The sequence below is a fragment of the Acanthochromis polyacanthus genome, chromosome 18, assembly GCF_021347895.1.
Source record: "Acanthochromis polyacanthus isolate Apoly-LR-REF ecotype Palm Island chromosome 18, KAUST_Apoly_ChrSc, whole genome shotgun sequence".
NCBI classification, from domain to species: Eukaryota; Metazoa; Chordata; class Actinopteri; family Pomacentridae; genus Acanthochromis; species Acanthochromis polyacanthus.
Genome location: NC_067130.1, coordinates 34,648,374 through 34,670,292, shown reverse-complemented (window position 1 = coordinate 34,670,292; position 21,919 = coordinate 34,648,374). Strand labels below are relative to the sequence as shown.

Here is a 21,919-nt window from a genome sequence, read left to right as displayed (position 1 = left end):
ATGTCATCTCCTGTTTATGACAAAATCAAAACAAACAAAACCAAAAAAGAAACAAATATTTTACAAAACTGCAACTGAATTTATTATTGACTGGGAGAACCACAACTTTAACCCTCCATTTGTCCTCATTTATGGCACCAGAAATATTGTTCCCTTGTCTGAAAAAATCAAAAAAAATTCAGCAAGAAATTCTCCAAATTTATAAAAAAAAAATTGCAAAACCTTCACAAGAAAATTCCTTAAAAGTTTTATTTCAAAAAATGCTCAAATTTGGCAAGAAAAATAAAATTAAAATTGTAAATATTTTTTTTAAAATAATGAATAATATTCCAAAAGAAATCCTAAAATTTCCAGTATTTTCTTTAAGAACATCCAGAAAAAAGCAACCAAAATCCAGTGAAATTCTTTGGATTTTGGTTGATTTTTTTTCCAAATGTTCTTAAAGAAACATTTTTTTGTTATTTCTTTTTTAACACCAGAAAATCTTCCAAGATTTCCTAAAAATGTTGAAAATGTGGAAGGTTAAACCGGAGAACCTCAGTCTGAAGAACGACAAAACAAACAAGTAAAAATGTAGTTTTACTGTGAAAGAAAAGAAAAACAAAACAGGAAGTTCAGAGGAGAGAGGGAGGGGTGAGGAGGTGGTCTCCATGGCAACACAGCAACAACACAGCAGAAAGAGAAGAGAGAGACGAAACAGAGAGAAGAAGGAGAAGAAGACGAGGACGGTGGATGTGCAGCAGCAGGTGAGGAGAAAACTCTGCCTTCATTTCCCAGGATGCAGCAGGACGATCTCTAAACCTGAACAGGAACCGTCAGAGTCTGTCAGGACGTCCAGGAAAACTCTGCACCAAAGAAATGATGAGAAGAAGAGTTCTGATCTGGAGATGTTTCCTGCTGCTTTCACAGAAAATAACCAGAAAAAAAATCACAGAAAATGTTTTTCGTTTACTGAAGAAACAGAAACTGTAGAAATGTTAGCATCGTTTGACTTTTACCGTGTTTGAATCAGGAAAAATCACATTTTATATACATACATTGTTTGCTGTTATATGGAAGGAAAGGAATCATTTTAAAGAGTGAAAGTTGTTAAATCATTTAAAAGTACTGTGACTATTCTGTTCCATTAAATCATCAAGTAGTAAAACTACAGTAAAATCTCATCACTTACAGTAAGGTTTGCATAAAGCCTGCTTCTTTCTTTCACAGTGTCAAGTTTGAATCTAAATCTGCTGAAATATTGCTGCTCATTTGTTATTTTTTTCTCCAGATATTTTGACATTTCTCTGCTTGTTTTCTTGTTTTTTCAGGATTTTTCCTTCGCTGACAGTAAATATCTGTAAAATAATGAGTTTTTTGTATTTAAATGTACTAATAAATGCATTATTTTGCAGATTGTAGAATAATAAACTACTGCTTGATAAATACAGACTCCCGATGTGGAGTTTTGAGAAGTCTGTCCAGAAATAAAACAGGAGAAATCTGTAAAAGAACAGTAGAAAATGTGTTAAATCCCTTCATCACATAACAGCAGATAACCGTAATAAATAACTGTTCTTGTTTATTTTATGTTCTGGTGATTTAATGTCATCAAGGAAACTAGTTTTATGACAACAAACTGTAAAAGAACAAGTGATCTTTAGTAAAAACAGGTTCGTTTCGTGGTTTTTGCCTTTTAATACTTTTATTCTGTCATTTTAGTAGATTTTTTTCAGTAATGGAACAAAACAACAGTAAATTGATTAAGAAATGACAGATAAAATGTTTGAAAGTTGAATTTTTTACAGTATGTCACACGTCACAATAACGTGGCTCCTCATTGGTTTGTTTTTTAATGCTAGGGATGATGACCTGTTTCCGTGGCAACCGGGAGGAACTCTACGGAGAAGTGCTCCTATTGGACGAGAGGAAGCTGACGCTGACGGGCATCAAGGTGAGCGAGGACTTCCTGTCGGGTTCTCCTGGTTCCACTTCCTGGTTCATCCATGTCTCTCTGTGATTTTTTATTTTTATTTTATTTTATTTTAATTATTTAACTTTACAATACACAGTGATAATAAATAAGGCAATAGCATTACAAAATATTAATAAAAGAACAATAAATAACACTGAAGAATAAAAAGTAAACTGAAAAGAGAGAGAAAAAAGAAAAGAAAAGAAAGAAAAAAGAAAAAAAGAAGAAAGAAGGGGAAATATATGTATACATGCAAACATCACATATATACATGCCATATACATATAGACACAAACACACATGATGACAAGCATTAAGTTGTTATTTTAAGGAAATTACAGGCTGCTCGATAGGTTTTCACAGCTTTAGAATTAGACGCATATTTGATCAAATTAAGGTACTGAGATTTCATTTTCAAAATATGGTCCATTTGGTTTTGCTTTTGACCATTGAGTTTTATGTTTATGGTATTTTGCCAGCATAATTAGAGTTTTGAACCAAAACGGAGAAGTTTCAGGGCAGATCTGGTTTATCAAAATAAAATATGAAGTCCCTCTCCTGGAGGCTGATCAGATATCCAGTTTTATCATAAATGAACTGCTGTATATGGGACCAGAATTCCCTGCTGTATGAACAGTTATAAAACAGATGAGAAATAGTTTCTATTTCAGTCTGACAGAAGTCACATTTATAGTCTATATCCAATTTGAATCTTTCTAATGTTTTCTTAACAGGGTATATATTATGTAATATTTTAAAAGACCTCTTTAACTTTATTATATATACAAACAGCCCACAGCCTTACCCAGTTTATTTCATCGTGCACTGTATTCCAGAATGTAGTTGCAATCGGTCTTTTAATGGGTTGAATGAGATTCCTAATATATTTATTTGGACAGGTTTTTTCTCTGACGTTGATTCCTCCATGTCTCTCTGTGATGTCACTGTGATGTCACTCGTCTGAATGCAGAAGTCGTGGAAGGCGGCGGCCATCTTGCAGCAGGTGTTCTCTCACCTGAACCTGGAGGAGGGGCAGTTCTTCGGTCTGAGGTTCTGCGACGACAAACAGCAGACGGTGAGGAACCCAGAAGAGCTGAGAACATCTGAAGCTCAGGTTTTAAAGAGCGAGGTGAAGTTCAGCTGAACCACAGTTTGTTCTTCGTTCAAACCTTCAGAAACTGAATCTGCTGATCAGTTCGTCTTCCTGTCTGGGTGAAGCTTCTTCCCTTTCATGGCTTCTACCAACCTGAAACCACATTTTTCCTTTAAGCTGCTGCTTTCATTTCAGTTAAATGGAGGTTTTCTGCTGCTTTAGCATCAAATGTTTAACCCTCGTGTCGTCCTGTGGCTCAGATTGACCTGTTTTATTTTGAAAATGTGGAAAAAAATAAAACTTTGAAGGGAAAATTTTAAGGAATTATTGAATTTTCTTCCTGAAGGTTTTGCAAATTTTCAGTAATTTGGGGATTTTTTTGCTGGATTTTTGGATTTTTTTCAGACAAGGAAACAATATTTTTTGGTGCCTGTAAACGAAGACAACAGAAGGGTTAAATAAATTAATCTGCAGTTTTCTTTGGGAAGAATTACAAAACAAAAACGAAAACTGTTGATTTGAGAAGAATTAAAGGATTTCAGTTGATCTAACTTAGAGCTGTTAGCTTAGCTTAGCTTAGCTTAGCTTAGCTCAGTTACCAAACATTAAACTTCAGCTGTTCTTCTTGTTCCACTTAGAGTTATTGACATTATTATGAAGAGAAGCATCCTATAAAATACTCATTTATCTGATAAAATAAATGATTATTTCCACCACATCTGTTTTCTCAAACCACAGAACAAGAGTCTCTGTGGAGGTTTACCTCTCCAGCGGTGCATGCTGGGAAATCTGCTCATATTCTGGTTTTGCTTCTTCTAAACCTGGTTACAGATCTGACGGAACATTCAGTTCTTCGTTCCTTCATTTATCTCAAACTCATCATAGTTCAGCCCAGTCTGACCTCCAGTGACCAGTAAAGCATAACAACCCATAAATAACCCAGAAACAACCGAATGTTTCCCTTTGTTTAAGTGGAAAAAACACACATTTTGAAAAGGTTCACATTTAATGAACTACCTTTTTAAAAAAACATCATGAACAACGTGAACTTTCTTAAAGCTCGTGTCCGGAGTTTCTGTTTGTTTTCAATTTATGTATCATTGTTTAACAAAGCTTAAATGTGTTAGTCTAGTTCGATACTATAATAAGTTAGTATGACGCGATATGAAAATTTATTCCTGAGCTCCGCCTTCCTCTCATAGACCCCCACGTTATTCCAAAAAGCGCCGGTCGCTGCCGACCAATCAAGTTCGAGCTTCAGCTTTGTCATGCTGTCAATCAACGGTTACGCGCACAGCAAGCAAGCCCATGCAGAGGTGGGCGAGCTACGCACTACGCAACCGCGCGCACATTTGTTTTGCTTGTGGAGGAGAGAGCATCAGGGCTCAGCAACTTCCAGAAAAGTTACCGATCCCACGGCTTGTCAGGCCAAGAGACTGCAGGACGTTTTTTGGCTCGGGGTGCTCGCCTCGCTCCCCGATCACGGCCTCCATAGCCCGCCTGACGGCTTCGTTTAGATGCCCGACCTCTGGAGGAAGATGTTGGGGCGTCTGGGACATACTCTTCGTCAGAGGAGTCATGCAATTCTGAACTCTAGATAGAAATAAATAAACAATGTAACACATATACACGCGTAAATGCACTAAGTTTGATAAACAACGTCATCCAGAGGGATACACGAGTGTAATCACATATTGAAACTTTACTCGTTCGTCCTAGCAGATTCATGTTATTTTGGTATTAGGACAAGTTAGACTCAATACAGAATTCTAACGTAATTCCTTTATTATTTACTAAATGTACTAAATGTAGAAGAGGGGAAAACAGCAAAACAGGCGAGATGCTGCAGCACTCCGGGCACTTCTCTCATGTACTGCACGCGTGCACAAATAAAAATAAGAGGGAGGGACCAACAGTGTTTTGGGAGACGCTGCGATTCAAACTCCGGACAGCAGCTTTAAGAGAACTACATTTTTTTAGAATTCATTTTCAGCAACATGAAGCTTCAGTTTATTGTTTCTCATCAGAACTTCCAGATCAGAACGTCTTCAAAGGAACAAAACACTCAGTCTCAGAAATGTGGAGCTGAACCAGAAACACCGATCAGCCAGAACCTGAAAACACCAGACTAACACTGTGTAGGTCCATTCATGTGGTCGAAATGCTCTGAACCACCAGGTCTGGACCAAAGGACGTCTCAGGGCGTCCTACGGGGTCTGGACCAAAGGACGTCTCAGGGCGTCCTACGGGGTCTGGACCAAAGGACGTCTCAGGGCGTCCTACGGGGTCTGGACCAAAGGACGTCTCAGGGCGTCCTACGGGGTCTGGACCAGAGGACGTCTCATGGCGTCCTACGGGGTCTGGACCAGAGGACGTCTCAGGACGTCCTACGGGGTCTGGACCAGAGGACGTCTCAGGGCGTCCTACGGGGTCTGGACCAGAGGACGTCTCAGGGCGTCCTACGGGGTCTGGACCAGAGGACGTTGGCAGTGGATCCTTTGAGTTCTCCAGTGGGTTCTCTGGGAATCAGACTTGTTCCACTGCATGTTGTTGATGTTTGATCAGAATGAAGTCTAGAAAGTTTGGAGGTCAAACCAACATCTTTGTGTTCCTCAAGATGTTCCTGATTGGTTGATGTTCTTGTGACGTTGTGGGGTGTATCTTCCTCTGGGGGCAGACCAGTGACATGTAAGATTTCCATTTGCATGAAGGAGTGTGTTTGTTCTGGGACAGCATTTATTTGGGTGTCTCAGTCTCATCAACACAGACACCAGATTCCAAGGTTCTCCATCAGAACTCCTCACAGAACCAACATGATCGATGATATTCACTCCGCCCGTCAGTGGTCGTAGAGTTGTGGCTGATCGGTGGAGCATTTTACTTTATGATCAAAACATTTTGTCAAGGTCTATAAATTATTTAATATTTATAGTTTTACATTTTTACACTTTGCAATGTCGTCCCGTGGGCCAGATTGGACCCTCTGTCCGTATGTTTGACACCGCTGATTTAACTCATTTAAAGTCAAAGTGGCTCCAGTGAACTGGAGTCTTTAAAACAGTCTGAAAGTTAAACGTTTTGAGCTCAGTTGTCCTTCAGATGGGGGAAACAGAAGATGAGATATTGATGCTGTTTCGGTTCTTTGTGTCTTTCAGCTCTGGTTGGATCCGTCCAAGACTCTGTCACAGCATCGACTCCTCCGTGAGTCTCAGCCTTCATCAGAACTCAATCTTTACTGTGATTTCATTGATAAAAATAAAGAGTTTGGGTGATTAATTATGATTTTTGGCTTGTATTAATTGTTTCTCTGTCTGTGTTTTGTCCCAGTCGGGCCTCCGTACATTTTCTACTTTGGAGTCAAGTTTTATGTTGAAGATCCCACAAAGCTGAAGGAAGAAACAACTCGGTACCACCAATACATCCAACTGTTTATCACATTTTAATGTCTTTTCTGATGAATGCATGTCTATATATATATATATATATATATATATGTAGTACCAGAGTACTGCTGTACTTGCAGTGAAGTATTACTGTAGTATTTTAACCAGGCTGGCAGAACGTGAAGCCATCAGTCGTCTCCATCGACCTGCACTCAGTAACTCAGAACTCTGAAGGAAGTGTAGAGGTTCTACCGGGATGAAGAGTCTGAACTCTTCTTAGACATCTTCAGACTCTTCATCCCAGTAGAATCTTTATCCAACAGGCTCCTGAAGAGAACTCACCTGAGGACGGAGAACAGAACCACACCTGAATATCTCAGTTCAGTCTGCAGCTCAGAACAGACTCTGAGGTTCAGGATCTCAGAGACCAAACGATGGTGACCCTCAGCAGACTGGAACTAGCAGAACTCTTCATCTGGGACAGAGAAGCCGACGGTCTTTATCTCCAGGGGTTCTGTTCAGAGGAGAAGCTGCTGGAAGATCAACCAGGTCATCTCTGCTTCAGCATGGAGGTGGCATCATCATAGGGGAGGCTGGTCTTCTTTCCCACAACGCTGGAGGAGCTTCAGGAGTCTGTGACCCGACAGAACATCTGAGGACTGAAGACGGAGGTCCAGACAACAGCAGAACCTCCTCCAGAATCCTGGTTGTAGAAACGTGTTTTGGGTTCCTGAGTGGACAGATAGAACGGTTCTGTCTGAGGGGTTCATGAGATGTTCTCTGAGTGTGGAGGATAGAACCGTATGGTTCTGTCTGAGGGGTTCATGAGATGTTCTCTGAGTGTGGAGGATAGAACCGTATGGTTCTGTCTGAGGGGTTCATGAGATGTTCTCTTCTCCAGGTGTCAGTTCTACCTGCAGCTCCGTCAGGATGTCCGGCGAGGTCGGCTGCTCTGCCCCACCTACCTCCGCCCACGGCTGGACGCTCTGATGCTGCAGGGTGAAGGAACTTTAATTTCTTCTGATGAATGTTTGTCTTCATCCTGAACATCTGATCCAGTTATTGGTCCGTTATTAGTGACACGGAGTTAACTGGTTTTCATTTATTGATCCAGCGGAGCGAGGAGACCTCAGAGATGACGACACGTCAGACTCAGAGAGGCAGGAAGTTCAACTCATCTACAAAACACTGAGGTGAACAAGCATGATCAATAATCAATAATCAATCCGTAATAAATCAGACCTAAAGAAAAGTTTAAAGGAGGACTCAAACATGATGATGCTACAAGGAGCACATGTTGATTGATTGACTGACTGATTGATTGATTGATTGATTGATTGATTGATTGATTATTGAATCTGTGTTTCCTGTCCAGTGGCATCTCTCGTCTCCAGGCTCAGAGTCTCGTTCTGTCTCTCTGCAGCTCTCTGCAGATGTATGGAGTCTCTCTGTTCGCTGCCTATGTAAGACCACCGATCAATACCATCAGCTGTTTATCAATCACCTGTTTTATTATTGATCCATCGTTACTCCCATGATGCCTTGCAGGGCGAGAACCAGACTGAGTACTTCTTGGGTCCAACTCCAGTGGGTGTGGTCATCTACAAAAACAAAGAGCTGGTGGGAAAATATTTCTGGTAGGAGTGAGACCTCATTAACTATCTTTGTCTGACTCACTTCCTGTTTCTGTCATGTGACCTTGTTACCTGCTGCATACCTGTCATGTGACGTTGTGACATCAGAGCTGTTTCCTTCAGGCGACGAATCACCAAACTTCACTTCAAAGACGAGATGTTTGAGCTCAGAGTTCTCGGCAAAAACGTGAGTTCCTATTGGCTGACTGAGGCTAATGTTAATGCTAACCATACTTCCAGTGGTCATACTTGTAGCTAATGCTAATGCTAACAATTAATGAAAACATAACATTAGACTTTTTTAGACTTTAGACCATGAAAACAGCAACGTAGACACAGTTGGTGGATTTGACACTGACATCCTGAACACAAGAAATATAAAACATCACGTGTGTGTGTGTGTGTGTGTGTGTGTGTGTGTGTGTGTGTGTGTGTGTGTGTGTGTGTGTGTGTGTGTGTTTCAGGGTTCAGAGACGTCATTCTTCTTTCAGACATCTGATCGATGTGACTGTAAACGTTTGTGGAGGTGTTGTGTTGAACATCACACCTTCTTCAGGTAACACACACGCACACACACACGCACACACACACACACACACACACACACGCACACACACACGCACACACACACACACACAGGTGATGTGATGTTTTTTTTGTATTTCTTGTCTTCAGGATGTCGGAGTCGAATCCACAAACACACAAACTGAAACTCAACAGGTAAACAAACAAACAAACGAACAACATCTTTATTGATCAGAACGTTTCTTTGGTTTCATGATGCTGAATATTTATTGTATTTTCTCTGGTTTCTGATCGATCTGCCATCTGTTTACTTGTTGTTTATCAGATCAACAGGCTTATAAACTGATTGTTTTATTGAACTCTGCAGCGCTGCTCGTTCTCCCTCTGCAGCTCTCCCTCAGCTCACAAGCACACCTGTCAACAACAAAACAACAACAGCAGCAGCAGCAGCAGCAGCTGTGTCCAGTCAGTTCAATATCTCCTGATCACTGATCAATAATCTGTCAACAGAACATCTCATCATTCATCTGAAAATGTTTGTTTGTAAACATTTTACCGACTCCACCCCCTCTCCTCACTTCCAGCCAATCACAGCCGTGAACCACTGATGAAGCAGACGGCGCCACCAGCTGCTCACAGGTGAGAGCTGCAGATGTCATGTGATGAGTCATGATGAGTCATGATGAGTCATGTGATGTAGTTCGTCTTGTGCCTGCAGGTCAGAGGGCGGGGCCAAGTCGGACCAGGGGAGGCCCAGTGCACCATGGGAGAACAGCGGCACTGCAAGGTAGAACTAGCATGATGAGAATAATAACCAGTTATTAAGGACCTGCAGGTGTAATCTGATTACTGTGTAAATGTAATGTGATTACTGATGGTTGTTCCAGCGGTCTGTTCAACCCAAAGTTTCCTCCAAACACCAAAGAAGAAGAAAAAGATGGAGGACGACCACAGAGGTGAGACAGACAGACAGACAGATGAATTATCACCAGACGATCAGCTGATCTCTGTTTGTGTTTCAGACGCAGCAGAAGTTTGGATGGTGATCGACCAATCAGAGGGCAGAGGAGAAGGTGACTACTGTTCTCATTGGTAAACAGTGGAACAGTCACACATCAGACTGATGTTTACTTCTGACCAGCAGGTCTCGTTCCCATGGCAACACAAGCAGCGGCAGCGAATCAGAGAAGAGCAACAGCGAGCGGCGGCAGAGGAGAACAAAGAGCCGGTAACGGAAGTGACGACACATCTGCATCGACTTCCTGTCTGCAAAATCTTAAAGTGACTTTCTGTTTATATCGAGGGGTCGCCATGGTGACCGGGGCCCTGACTCCGCCTCCCACTGCCGCGCCAGATCGTAAGGACAATGCTAACCTGCTAATGCTAACATTTAATTTTCAGGAGATTATACTAGAATGTTAACTGTACTATTAGCCTGTCAACTACCTGTGGCTAATGCTAATGCTAATGCTAATGCTGTCTCTCTGTAGACACAGTCCGGACGCCAGAACATGGAAACACATTCAGTGAGTTTAAATCACACAATATACACAGTACACATAGTACACACTGTGTATGCAGTACTCTGTACATAGTACACATAGTACACACTGTATATGCAGTACTCTGTATGTAGTACACATAGTACACATAGTACACACTGTATATGCAGTACTCTGTACGTAGTACACATAGTACACACTGTACATGCAGTACTCTGTACGTATATGCAGTACTCTGTATGTAGTACACATAGTACACACTGTACATGCAGTACTCTGTACGTAGTACACATAGTACACACTGTACATGCAGTACTCTGTACGTATATGCAGTACTCTGTATGTAGTACACATAGTACACACTGTATATGCAGTACTCTGTACGTATATGCAGTACTCTGTATGTAGTACACATAGTACACATAGTACACACTGTATATGCAGTACTCTACACATAGTACACATAGTACACACTGTATATGCAGTACTCTACACATAGTACACATAGTACACACTGTATATGCAGTACTCTGTACGTAGTACACATAGTACACACTGTATATGCAGTACTCTACACATAGTACACATAGTACACATAGTACACATAGTACACACTGTATATGCAGTACTCTACACATAGTACACATAGTACACATAGTACACATAGTACACACTGTATATGCAGTACTCTGCACATAGTACACATAGTACACATAGTACACACTGTATATGCAGTACTCTACACATAGTACACATAGTACACACTGTATATGCAGTACTCTGCACATAGTACACATAGTACACACTGTATATGCAGTACTCTGCACATAGTACACATAGTACACACTGTATATGCAGTACTCTGCACATAGTACACATAGTACACACTGTATATGCAGTACTCTACACATAGTACCCATAGTACACATAGTACACACTGTATATGCAGTACTCTGCACATAGTACACATAGTACACATAGTACACACTGTATATGCAGTACTCTACACATAGTACCCATAGTACACATAGTACACACTGTATATGCAGTACTCTGCACATAGTACACATAGTACACACTGTATATGCAGTACTCTGCACATAGTACACATAGTACACACTGTATATGCAGTACTCTGCACATAGTACACATAGTACACACTGTATATGCAGTATGGTGCAACAGCAGATACAAGCAGAAGATGGAAATTTAAGCAGCTGGTATTTCTGGAAAGGCCAAGTTTGATTTGGCACGCGCTACAACTCAATAAATACTTTGAGAGCATCAAAGCCGATAAGAAAGTTTGTGAATTTGGTGGTGAAGTGTTTGGTTCTACGAATTAAAGACGATACAACAGAAAAAAAAGAGTACAAAAAATGGCCAGCATCTTTCGTTTCTTTTTTCTAACAAGTAGAAAATAGTCACACTCAGCTCCTCAGTCCAGTCTTTATCACAACGTTGTGACTGGAAGCTGAAGGCTGTTAAATATATTTCTAAAAGTAACGACATGACAGTATAAAAAAACTGCACTGCAAACATCATTAGTATGTTACAAAAGAAGAGTAAAAAGTGTTTTTTAAGCTTTGTTATGCAGTACTCTGTACATAGTACACATAGTACACACTGTATATGCAGTACTCTACACATATAGTACGCATAGTACACACTGTATACGCAGTACTCTGTACGTAGTACACATAGTACACACTGTATACGCAGTACTCTGTACGTAGTACACATAGTACACACTGTATACGCAGTACTCTGTACGTAGTACACATAGTACACACTGTATATGCAGTACTCTGTACGTAGTACACATAGTACACACTGTATACGCAGTGCTCTACACATAGTACACAGTATTCTAATTGTGATCTGGATGTAAACAGGAAGCATCTGGTGGATCCTGATGGTGTGATTGACAGACAAACGGAGGAAATACCATATAAGGAAGTGAGGTAAGGAAAGAAGGAAGTCAGGTAAGGAGGAAAACAAGTGAGATAAGGAAGGAAAGAAGTGAAGTAAGGACAGAAGGAAGTGAGGAAGAATAAAGGAAACTTGTTTGTGTCCTACAGAGTGTCGGGGGAGCCAATCAGAACACGTCGTTCTCCCAAGGGACAACGACATCAGCGGTGGGCATCGGCCTCACAGCTGCAGTAAGTGTTAATGACAACACCAGAGGGTGGGGGTACTCGCTGCGCCTCGTTTTGATTCTACTTCCTGTTTGTATTTTAGGTCACAGATGGTCCCGCCTCTTCTTGTTACCACAGCAACAGACACTTCCTGTCGGGTACCTACCAATCACTGAGGCAGCTGGACCCACAGTGCACCTGTTCTCTACCCACAATGCACCTGTTCTCTACCCACGATGCACCTGTTTACATGTCATTAAAAAACTTTCCTCCAGTGATGATGAAATGAAAACATCCTTAGAACATCTTTCTCTGTTGGTTTGTGTGTTTTCTAGTGGTTTTGTGTCTCTGTGTGGTCGTTTTGTGTCTCTTTGTGGTTCTTTTGTGTCTCTTTGTAGTTGTTTTGTGTCTCTTCGTGGTCGTTTTGTGTCTCTTATTGATTGTTTTGTGTCTCTTTGTGGTGGTTTTGTGTGTCTACGGTTGTTTTGTGTTTATTGGTGGTTGTTTTGTGACTCTTTGCGGTTGTTTTGTGTCTCTCTGTAGGTGTTTTGTGTCTCTTTGTGGTTGTTTTGTGTCTCTCTGTGATTGTTTTGGGTCTCTTTGTGGTTTTGTGTGTCTGTGGTTGTTTTGTGTTTATTTGTGGTTGTTTTGTGACTCTTTGCGGTTGTTTTGTGTCTCTCTGTGGGTGTTTTGTGTCCGTCTGGTTGTTTTGTGTCTCTCTGTGGGTGTTTTGTGTCTCTTTGTGATTGTTTTGTGTCTCTTTGTGGTTGTTTTGTGTCTCTCTGTGGGTGTTTTGTGTCCGTCTGGTTGTTTTGTGTCTCTCTGTGGGTGTTTTGTGTCTCTTTGTGATTGTTTTGTGTCTCTTTGTGGTTGTTTTGTGTCTCTCTGTGATTGTTTTGTGACTCTTTGCGGTTGTTTTGTGTCTCTCTGTGGGTGTTTTGTGTCTCTTTGTGATTGTTTTGTGTCTCTTTGTGGTTGTTTTGTGTCTCTCTGTGATTGTTTTGTGTCTCTTTGTGGTTGTTTTGTGTCTCTCTGTGATTGTTTTGTGACTCTTTGCGGTTGTTTTGTGTCTCTCTGTGGGTGTTTTGTGTCTCTTTGTGATTGTTTTGTGTCTCTTTGTGGTTGTTTTGTGTCTCTCTGTGATTGTTTTGTGTCTCTTTGTGGTGGTTTTGTGTGTCTGCGGTTGTTTTGTGTTTATTTGTGGTTGTTTTGTGACTATTTGCAGTTGTTTTGTGTCTCTCTGTGGGTGTTTTGTGTCCGTCTGGTTGTTTTGTGTCTCTCTGTGATTGTTTTGTGTCTCTTTGTGATTGTTTTGTGTGTCTTTGTGGTTGTTTTGTGTTCAGTTTGGTTGTTTTAGACTGAATATCTGCAGCACAGATACAGTCCATGGGATAAAACAGCTGCCAGAGGTGTGTGTGATCCGCTAGCATCAGCGTGTGATTGGCTGGCAGGTAGCCAATCAGGTCAGGCAGAGACAGTGTGTCCTCAGAAACTGCTGACAGCAGGTGAACAACAGCTCCCACCAGAATGTTCTGAGGTCAGTTTGTCCTGCTTTAGTCTCAGTAAACTGGACACATTACAGCTGTGTGCACGTTACAGCCGTGTGCACGTTACAGCCGTGTCCAGCAGCACGGAGCCTCAGGACAGAACATGCTGCAGGTTCTTGCAGCTCATTGGTCAATATTTGCAGAGCAGAGATGACCTGAAGTCACTTGGAGCAGGTGAGCTGGTGACATCACCATCACCTGACATGTCCTGGTAGACACTAACACTCCTGGTTACCATGGCAGCACAGACAGGTGAGGCTGATCCAGGAGTGCAGCTAAATCAACCCTTCAGTCAGAGTTCAGGTGAGGACACACACCATGAACACACACCATGAACACACACCATGAGCACACAACATGAACACATGACACACTGACACACAAAACAGCGCTGATGTTGTGTGTTCATGTTGTGCATTTGTGTGTCAGTGGTTGTAAATGATGATGAGGTCAGTCTCTGTCAGCTGATTGGTCCTGATCAACCACATTTATTGACCTGATTCCAACAGAGGATCAATAAGTTCATCCATTGATCTGATCAGTCAGCTGCGAAGCCCCGCCCCCTCCTGCACGTCGTCTGCGCGGCCTCTGATTGGCTGCCGGCTGCTGTTCACGTGAACGCTGTGTCGCTCATGAAGCGCGAGACGGAGCCGTCCAGAGGACAGGAGGGCAGGAGGCAGCCACGAACCCGATGAGGAGCCGCCGCAGGTAACCGAGCCGAACCGTACAGAGCCGAACCGAACCGAGCCGAGCCGAACACGACTGCTGCTTCTGCAGGTGAGCCACTGACGGTTTCTGGAGGGTAGAGTCGGCTTGAGGTGCTCTGCGGAGCCGCAGTGACGTTCCCACAGGTGTGGAGTCGCCCAGGTGTGTCTGTGTTGTGGCTGGAAACTCCTCATGCAGCTGGACGCTGTGACCACCTGCACGCCCAGGTGTGTGTGTGTGGATCAATTTAAACAACACTGATCACAGTTATTTGTAGTTAATTCATTTCTGGATCAATCGATCAGCTGTTTGCTCTGAAATGTGGAACAGATAAACATTTGATAAACATCAGACCAGAAAACGTTCCATGAAGGAGCTGAGGACCGGGATTTATTAGAAATGACTCAAACTGATCAACTGATTATCAGAACAGCATCAGTTAAACAGCTGATCAGCTCCAGATTACCTACAGGTTCTAGTGAAGGTGTAGTTTACGTGATGCTCCTGAATGCATCTGCAGGCTAATACAGACCTGAGAACTTCACCTCCAGATGTTTCAACGTTCATCACTGATCAATAAACTGTAATCAGTTATTACCTGATCTGGTTCTGGTTCTGTTACAAAAGGTGGTGCTAGTTCTACTATGGATGTTGGTTCTGGTTCTACTACAGATGTTGGTTCTAGTTCTACTACAGATGTTGGTTCTGGTTCTACTACAGATGTTGGTTCTAGTTCTATTACAGACGTTGCTTTGAGTTCTACTACAGATGTTGATTTTACTACAGATGTTGGTTCTAGTTCTACTACAGATGTTGGTTCTACTACAGATGTTGGTTTTGCTACAGATGTTGGTTCTAGTTCTACTCCAGATGTTGGTTCTAGTTCTGGTACAGATGTTGGTTCTGCTACAGATGTTGGTTCTATTTCTACTCCAGATGTTGGTTCTAGTTCTGGTACAGATGTTGGTTCTGCTACAGATGTTGGTTCTACTAGAGACGTTGGTCCTGCTACAGATGTTGGTTCTAGTTCTACTACAGATGTTGGTTCTAGTTCTGCTACAGATGTTGGTTCTAGTTCAACAGATGTTGGTTCTAGTTCTGCTACAGATGTTGGTTCTGCTACAGGTGTTGGTTCTAGTTCTACTACAGACGTTGGTTCTAGCTCTGCTACAGATGTTGGTTCTGCTACAAATGTTGGTTCTAGTTCTACTCCAGATGTCGGTTCTAGTTCTACTACAGATGTTGGTTCTACTAGAGACGTTGGTTTTGCTACAGATGTTGGTTCTAGTTCTGCTACAGATGTTGGTTCTGCTACAGATGTTGGTTCTGCTACCGATGTTGGTTCTTCTACAGATGTTGGTTCTAGTTCTGGTACAGATGTTGGTTCTGCTACAGATGTTGGTTCTAGTTCTACAGACGTTGGTTCTAGTTCTGCTACAGATGTTGTTTCTAGTTCTACGACAGATGTTGTTTCTACTACAGATGTTGGTTTTGCTACAGATGTTGTTTCTACTACAGATGTTGGTTCTACTACAGATGTTGTTTCTACTACAGATGTTGGTTCTGCTACAGATGTTGGTTCTACTACAGATGTTGGTTCTGCTACAGATGTTGGTTTTGCTACAGATGTTGGTTCTAGTTCTACTACAGATGTTGGTTCTACTAGAGACGTCGGTTTTGCTACAGATGTTGGTTCTACTAGAGACGTCGGTTTTGCTACAGATGTTGGTTCTAGTTCTGCTACAGATGTTGGTTCTGCTACAGATGTTGGTTCTGCTACCGATGTTGGTTCTTCTACAGATGTTGGTTCTAGTTCTACGACAGATGTTGTTTCTACTACAGATGTTGGTTTTGCTACAGATGTTGTTTCTACTACAGATGTTGGTTCTACTACAGATGTTGTTTCTACTACAGATGTTGGTTTTGCTACAGATGTTGGTTCTACTACAGATGGTGGTTCTATTTCTACTACAGATGTTGGTTCTACTAGAGACGTCGGTTTTGCTACAGATGTTGGTTCTAGTTCTACTACAGATGTTGGTTCTACTAGAGACGTCGGTTTTGCTACAGATGTTGGTTCTAGTTCTACTACAGATGTTGGTTCTACTAGAGACGTTGGTTTTGCTACAGATGTTGGTTCTAGTTCTGCTACAGATGTTGGTTCTGCTACAGATGTTGGTTCTGCTACCGATGTTGGTTCTTCTACAGATGTTGGTTCTAGTTCTGGTACAGATGTTGGTTCTGCTACAGATGTTGGTTCTAGTTCTACAGACGTTGGTTCTAGTTCTGCTACAGATGTTGTTTCTAGTTCTACGACAGATGTTGTTTCTACTACAGATGTTGGTTTTGCTACAGATGTTGTTTCTACTACAGATGTTGGTTCTACTACAGATGTTGTTTCTACTACAGATGTTGGTTCTACTACAGATGTTGGTTCTGCTACAGATGTTGGTTTTGCTACAGATGTTGGTTCTAGTTCTACTACAGATGTTGGTTCTACTAGAGACGTCGGTTTTGCTACAGATGTTGGTTCTACTAGAGACGTCGGTTTTGCTACAGATGTTGGTTCTGGTTCTACTACAGATGTTGGTTTTGCTACAGATGGTGGTTCTATTTCTACTACAGATGTTGGTTCTACTAGAGACGTCGGTTTTGCTACAGATGTTGGTTCTAGTTCTACTACAGATGTTGGTTCTGGTTCTACTCCAGATGTTGGTTCTGCTACAGATGTTGGTTCTAGTTCTACTACAGATGTTGGTTCTAGTTCTACTACAGATGGTGGTTCTATTTCTACTACAGATGTTGGTTCTACTAGAGACGTCGGTTTTGCTACAGATGTTGGTTCTAGTTCTGCTACAGATGTTGGTTCTGCTACAGATGTTGGTTGTAGGTCTCCTACAGATGTTGGTTCTGCTACAGACATTGGTTTTGCTACAGATGTTGGTTCTAGTTCTACTACAGATGTTGGTTCTACTACAGATGTTGGTTCTGGTTCTGCTACAGATGTTGGTTCTGGTTCTGCTACAGATGTTGGTTCTGGTTCTGCTACAGATGTTGGTTCTAGTTCTGCTACAGATGTTGGTTCTGCTACAGTCTGTGTCTGCGTTTGCTTAATCTTTGCTCTGTGTGATGTAACCGTGTGTTTGATGTGTAGCAACAGACGCCACCTCATCCTCTGACAGCCAATGAGAGCAGAGCAGGAAACTCTGCTTCAATAAATAAAGTTAAGAGATGAAGAATCAGAAGGTTCTGGGGAGTTCTATCCAATTTGGTTGATTTGACATCAACCAGAGCAGTTTGAAACAGGAAACGCTGGACTTTTATTATGAAAAGATTTAACAGATACTAAAAATGATTAAATTTTAAATGTTTTTCTTTGTTATATTTCAACGTTCTTCAAGTTCTTTAGATTTTTTCATCATGTTTGTCTTTTTAGATTTAATTAAAAAACAAAAGATGCTGTTTCTGTTCTTTCAGTGTTGCTGGTTTCAGGTTTGTTCTGATCCCAGTGTTTCTGTCCTCCAGGTTCTGGTCCATCATGCCTATCGACATGACTCTACCCGTCTACCTGTCCCAGGAAGACTTCGTCTACTCGCCGCCTCCATCCTGTCCCCCTGCTCTCGGCTCTTCGTTCAGCATCGAGTCCTCAGATGTCAGATCCTACGATCGCGGCAGGAAAACCAAGAAGCAGGTGACGTTTGCCGACCACAAAGGTCTGTCTCTGACCAGAGTGAAGGTCTTCTCCGAGTTCAGCGACCCCATCGACGTCCCTCTGAGTGTCCAGCTGAGCTCGGCTCCATTGGCCCAACAGGACAAACTGGAGCTGGACTTCAGCCAGCCGTCCTCCGACTACCTGCAGTTCCGCCAGCGGCTGGACGGTGGCCTGGTCTGCCTGGAACACTGCGTTCTGAAGGAGCGAACCTTCGCCGGAACCATCAAGGTCAAAAACGTGTCCTTTGAGAAGTCGGTGAAGCTTCGCGTGACCTTCGACTCGTGGAGGAGCCACCTGGATGTGGACTGCAGATACGTGAAGGACTCGTATCCCAGCTCGTACAGCGACACCTTCTCCTTCGAGGTGTCGCTGCCGGCCGAGCTGCAGCTCCACGAGCGTGTCGAGTTCGCCGTCCGCTACGAGGTGGACGGCCGGGAGTACTGGGACAGTAACCATGGTGACAACTACCGCATCGTGTGGGCATCGCTGAGGCGCCGCCAGGACCGGCACTCCGACACACGGGACTTTGGGATTCACTTCGACCGCTACGGCAGCCCCACATGTTCCCACGGCATCTTCCCAGACTGGCCGAGCTACGCCGGCTACGAGAACATCGGACCGTACTACTGACAGGTTCTGACTGGTTCTAGAGCTGATGGAACATGAAACGGGTTCCGTCTAGCAGGAACAGGAACAGGAAGGTCGGTTCAGAAGCTGCCTGAGAATCCGATCGGAGAACCAGAGCCTGCAGCTGATCAACAGAGGAGCAGCTCTTCAGCAGGTTCCTGCTTCTCTTCACTGCAGTTGGAAACAAGTTGAATGTCGACTTGAACATCTCGTCCTGCAGTCCAAGTCCAGTTTTTACATTGTTTGTTGGAGTCGCTTTATTTTTCCTCACCAACACGAGTGACAGGGTTTTACTTTGATAATCGGTCGACAAAATAAAGTTCAGTTTTTATTCAACAGAGGTTAAACTGAACGTTTCTCATCAGTTTTTCTGGGACTCGACTTGTTTGTTTAGTTTGTTTCTCGCTGCCAGATATGAAGACAGAAGGTAGGAAGCAGTCAGTGTCACCGGCTCTGAAGATCAGGTTCTGGTGAGTAGAGTTTCTGTAGATCTGTTTGGACTGTAAACCGCCTGAAGCTGCTGTAAACCTGAAGTGACTTGAGGTGTTTTGTTGGACTGAAGCTGAATGTTTGGTTCAGAGACTCTGGGATCACAGTTCAGACTTTATCTGATCGGCTGCTGGGCTTCGACTCGTCAGCCTGCAGCTGTTTAATGTTTCACGGGATCTGTCAACACGACGAGCTGCACTTTATCTGCCGTCTGTTTCACAATCACTGAAAACATCAGTTCACAGGAGCAGCTTCAGACGGTGTTCAGGATTCATCCAACATTCAGACGTTTCTCTGGACTCTTCTCACCATGGATCCGTCTGTGGACTTTCTGTCTGTCTTTAAATGTCTTTGTGTGTCTGAAAGGAATCTGAGTTACTTTTAGAGATTCTGCTTAATAAAGTTGTTGTAATGTTTCACATTTTAAATTGTTTGTAGCAACAATCTGTGTCTAAAATGATCTGAAGAACAATAAAATTTAGATTTGTACTCTGAGCTTTGGTTCTTTCAGTTAAAATACAAACAGAGCAAAATCTAAAAGGAGAGGTGAAAACGCTGCTGGTCGGGTTTTATAGAATCATCTAAAGATCAGCTCTGGATCTCCCAAACATCCAGTCAGGAGTTGAAGACCTGAAATGAAGTTCAGCTGATCAGAGAGGTTTCAATAAAACTGATCTGTAGAAATGAAAACACAGTTTCTGATGCCGGACCAGTTAACAGACTGTGGACAACAGATTATCTGGACTTTATGAATGAACTTTTAGTCCTCAGCGTCTCTTTTGGAACATCTAAAGACTTCCCTTCCTTTTAAAGTTTGTATTAATAAATCAGTCCTGCTGGAACCTCAGATCTGAAGAGATCAGTGAGTCCTCAGCAACGTAAAACCCTTCAACCTGCCAGATCTCCATGGTAACTGATGCTGAGGAGACAGATCTCCATGGTAACTGATGCTGCTATGGTGCCATCGTTCAGCCACATAAAGCTCTCCCTTACTAACTTTGCCAGCTAATCTAAGAAAACGACTAAAAGAGCATAATCTGTTGTGCTGTAGATGTTTTAGTTAACTTTAGTTGGTTCCTCTCAGCTAATGCAGGTCTGTTGGACTTCAGAGACGATGGAAACCAGAGACTCTAACATCATCTCCAACCGGTCTGTCTGGAATCATCATATTGCCTGTAAACCAGAGTTTGTGGACTTTACAGAGCAGAATGTGAGCTTAAGACGGTTTGATTCAGACTCCAGCATTAGAGTCTGGTCCAAACAGACTGAGGTCTTCAGCAAACAGCAGCTTATCTGAGCTACAGTTAAAACTTTCTGTTATTTATTTGGACTTGGATGACCTGAACCACTTTTCTGTGAAATGATCTTTGAGCTGCTTTTCAGCTTTTCTGTTGTTCTGTTAAACCTCTGAAGGCCTGACTCGGTGACACCATTTATCAGGACCAACAGTCAGGTTTTCTGATTTGATTCCTGCTTTGAACTCTCCTGTTGTTCTCTGGAGGAGCTTCATGAGGTAGAACCTGAAATGGTTCCACTTCACAGGCATTCCTTGTCAAGGTTCATGAGTGGAATTTGTTGCCTTCTTAGAATTTCTCTCAGTGCTTTGGTACATTTCTCCAATCATCCTTGACATGTGCAAAACAGTAAGTGCATTTCTTAAAACAATTCATACAAATAGCAAAACACCATTAATTACCTAGAAAAGCCAGCCTCTGCTCTAAATCCTGAGTCCATCTCTAAAGTAAATATCTGCATGAGTGAACATGTCAGGTCCATCAGAATGACCAGTCCTGGTGTCATTAGTGGATCAGACGGTCAGATTGCTGAGTCATGTCACTGTAGATCAGATTGCTGAGTCATGTCATTCTAACAGTGTAATCTTGAGGGATGTTCTGATGGAAACTATGGATAAAGTTTGATGACAGTTATTGTAAATTGTAAGTTCCACCTTAGTGTATGTGGGAGATTGATTGTAAGAGACTGGACCAGATTCATTTTTACTCTTTTACTGTTTGAGCTGTAATTTGTTGACAGACCACATCATTGTGATACAGAAAGGAAAACGGTGCTGCATAGCACAAAGAAAAAACGCAAAAAATAAAAGTAGAAATGTGAACATAGAATGATCTCCTCAGTAAAAAACTGCATGCTGCTGTAGGATGTACAGAGCAGTCTTCCTACACCTCCTGATGTTCTCATCTACATCAGGAATATCTTCTCTTGTGTCTTTGAGTGATTTCAGAAAACCCTAACCCTTCACACATTTCCCTTCTTAGAGAAAGTCAAGATTGACCTGGAAGCAGTTTACCAACTCAGGACAGATTTAGAAAAAAAAGTCTAATATAAATGTTCAGAAACGTCCTGACATCTTCTGACAGCCTGTTCAGCCGTTCTGCAGGTAAAGACTGATGTGATGAACTGATGCTAAATGCTGTGGGGGGGTGAGACTATTCAACAGAGACCCGTTAGAAAACATTTAGATCAGCAGGACAGAAGCCGCTGATAATGGAGGAAGCAGCAGAGAATTGAACAGAATCATTTCATGGATGAACCAAAGCATTTACAACGAGTTCAGAGAAACTGATTTTGAAGTGGACCAGAGACACGATGATG

The 21,919-nt window shown here is 42.3% G+C and overlaps 2 protein-coding genes across 8 annotated transcripts; both read left to right on the top strand.

The window, feature by feature from the left end:
* The first annotated feature begins 584 nt into the window (after positions 1–584).
* Positions 585–12,504, top strand: epb41l4a (erythrocyte membrane protein band 4.1 like 4A). Of its 6 annotated transcripts, none has more exons than XM_051938217.1 (23): positions 585–746; positions 1,842–1,933; positions 2,925–3,029; positions 6,203–6,248; positions 6,375–6,453; positions 7,332–7,429; positions 7,545–7,623; positions 7,854–7,893; positions 7,979–8,067; positions 8,188–8,251; positions 8,529–8,620; positions 8,740–8,784; positions 8,957–9,054; positions 9,174–9,228; positions 9,308–9,376; positions 9,477–9,545; positions 9,612–9,662; positions 9,731–9,817; positions 9,893–9,946; positions 10,080–10,115; positions 11,984–12,052; positions 12,170–12,250; positions 12,330–12,504. In XM_051938217.1, exons 2-23 carry the CDS (start codon positions 1,844–1,846, stop codon positions 12,400–12,402), a joined length of 1,569 nt encoding a protein of 522 aa, XP_051794177.1. In that variant the 5' UTR covers positions 585–746; positions 1,842–1,843; the 3' UTR covers positions 12,403–12,504. The 6 variants fall into 6 exon arrangements, with proteins under 6 accessions (XP_051794177.1, XP_051794176.1, XP_051794178.1 ...); XM_051938216.1 differs by having other exon boundaries at positions 586–746; positions 7,806–7,893; XM_022216266.2 differs by having other exon boundaries at positions 588–746; positions 7,806–7,893; positions 9,734–9,817.
* Positions 12,505–14,387: 1,883 nt separating this feature from the next.
* On the top strand, positions 14,388–19,795 carry ppp1r3b (protein phosphatase 1, regulatory subunit 3B). 2 transcript variants are annotated; one of them, XM_022216263.2, is made up of 2 exons: positions 14,388–14,550; positions 18,004–19,795. In XM_022216263.2, the coding sequence occupies exon 2, from the start codon at positions 18,017–18,019 to the stop codon at positions 18,818–18,820; it is 804 nt and encodes a 267-aa protein (XP_022071955.1). In that variant the 5' UTR covers positions 14,388–14,550; positions 18,004–18,016; the 3' UTR covers positions 18,821–19,795. The 2 variants fall into 2 exon arrangements, with proteins under 2 accessions (XP_022071955.1, XP_022071954.1); XM_022216262.2 differs by lacking the exon at positions 14,388–14,550 and adding an exon at positions 14,557–14,705.
* Positions 19,796–21,919: the final 2,124 nt, after the last annotated feature.